The sequence below is a fragment of the Drosophila guanche genome, unplaced genomic scaffold (assembly GCF_900245975.1).
Source record: "Drosophila guanche unplaced genomic scaffold, DGUA_6, whole genome shotgun sequence".
NCBI lineage: Eukaryota > Metazoa > Arthropoda > Insecta > Diptera > Drosophilidae > Drosophila > Drosophila guanche.
Genome location: NW_022997911.1, coordinates 1 through 1,434, shown reverse-complemented (window position 1 = coordinate 1,434; position 1,434 = coordinate 1). Strand labels below are relative to the sequence as shown.

Below are 1,434 nucleotides of genomic sequence, written 5' to 3'. Positions count from 1 at the left end.
TAATTAATTAGGCAAGATACTTCATTTAACGTTTTTTTAATTCTCGTAAATACAAAATTAAAATTAAAATAAATAAGTTTAAAAGTTAGGTGTCGGGTGTAAAATTAATATCATGTTCATCCTCTGGCTGTCGCTGCCACATTGGCGGCCTGTTGAGCAATTCCCACAACCTGAATTGTGGCATCTCTGGTGTGCTGGCCAACGCGTTCCTATAATAGAGAATTATATATTTTAGCTTCTATATTAATTATTGACTTTGTTTTAGACTTACAAGTCTCTTTCCAAGCTTTCTCAGCCAACCGGCCTCCGACTGTCCCACACTGATGGCCAGGATCAGAGCAACAAAGACGAAGATCTTGTAGAAGTTCATGATGAGATTCTTTGAGTATTCCTTTTATTAAAGCAAAAGTTGCTGTTGCTGATGCTGATGCTGTTGATGTTGCTGGCAGAGCTGTGCGACTGATGAATCGACAATCAAAAGAGTGAGCTTTTATAGTGCCTTGTCTTCCATCAGTACAGCGCTCCAAGCTCCAAGCAATGCTGATAACCCGCAGTCGGGGATTTTTCCGGCAAAAACGTACAAGAGAGGAATTGGATCAGATCGGAATCCCCCTAGGTGGCTGTACCGTGGCAAGCTAAGAGAGATTCGAAATTATAGCGGGAAAGAGGGAAAATGCATAGTGTTTATTCTTAAGTAGAAGTAATTATTAAATGTCTGAAGCGTTTCAGTTCAGCAGCGAACAACAGCAGACGTGCCGACAATAGATGGTAAAAATTAAAACAAGAATAAATTGAAGTGTCAAGTGATGTTTAGTTAAAAGTAATAATTAGTTGAAGGAGCTGGAATCCCAATTATTCTCTTCGTTTACATACATTAAGAAGAAACAGATATATGTACATATGTTGATGCATTGAATAATCTTTGATTATAGTAATAATATTAAAATTTAGTCGAATGTAAAATGGGAAAAACTCAGAAAAATGTTTCAAATTATTCTGATCTCGGACTAAATTTCTAAAACGGTATATTGTTAAAAGTTCCCTGGTGTTGTGGTCTAAACTGTAATATTACATAGTCAGTTAACTTCACTAGCAAAAATAAATCGAATGGAGTGGAATTTAGGTAGATTTAAATCGTTTCAGTCTGGTTTAGGTGCGGTTGCAATCTTATCCCACTATTTTCCAATTCCTTAAAGTGAATTAAAACCAAAAAGACAAGCCATTCGGTTAAAGCGGAAAAATGTATTGTGCGCCGAAGAAAGCAAATGTTGCCTTATAAATGTACACAGCTGATCAAATATCAATAAAATATATTTTAAACAATTATCGGTAGGTAGCCTAAGTGATGCATTGGGAATCAAAAATAATATATAAAATAATAATAATAAAATAATAATAAATTTGATTTTTATTCCGAATTTATTGGTATTCAGG

General features: G+C 34.9%; 1 protein-coding gene across 1 annotated transcript; it reads right to left on the bottom strand.

Moving 5' to 3' along the window:
• Nucleotides 1-31: 31 nt before the first annotated feature.
• Nucleotides 32-475, bottom strand: LOC117591731 (cecropin-C). Its single transcript, XM_034285045.1, has 2 exons — nt 272-475; nt 32-209 (listed from the first exon to the last, which is right to left on the bottom strand). Exons 1-2 carry the CDS (start codon nt 368-370, stop codon nt 117-119), a joined length of 192 nt encoding a protein of 63 aa, XP_034140936.1. The 5' UTR covers nt 371-475; the 3' UTR covers nt 32-116.
• Between the last annotated feature and the right edge of the window lie 959 nt (nt 476-1,434).

Bases quoted from the DNA above. Each gene is read 5' to 3' on its own strand.
- LOC117591731 (XM_034285045.1), bottom strand. From the start codon at position 370: ATGAACTTCTACAAGATCTTCGTCTTTGTTGCTCTGATCCTGGCCATC. The intron at 210-271 runs GTAAGTCTAAAA...TCTCTATTATAG, and splicing joins GAAAGCTTGGAAAGAGACTT to GAACGCGTTGGCCAGCACAC.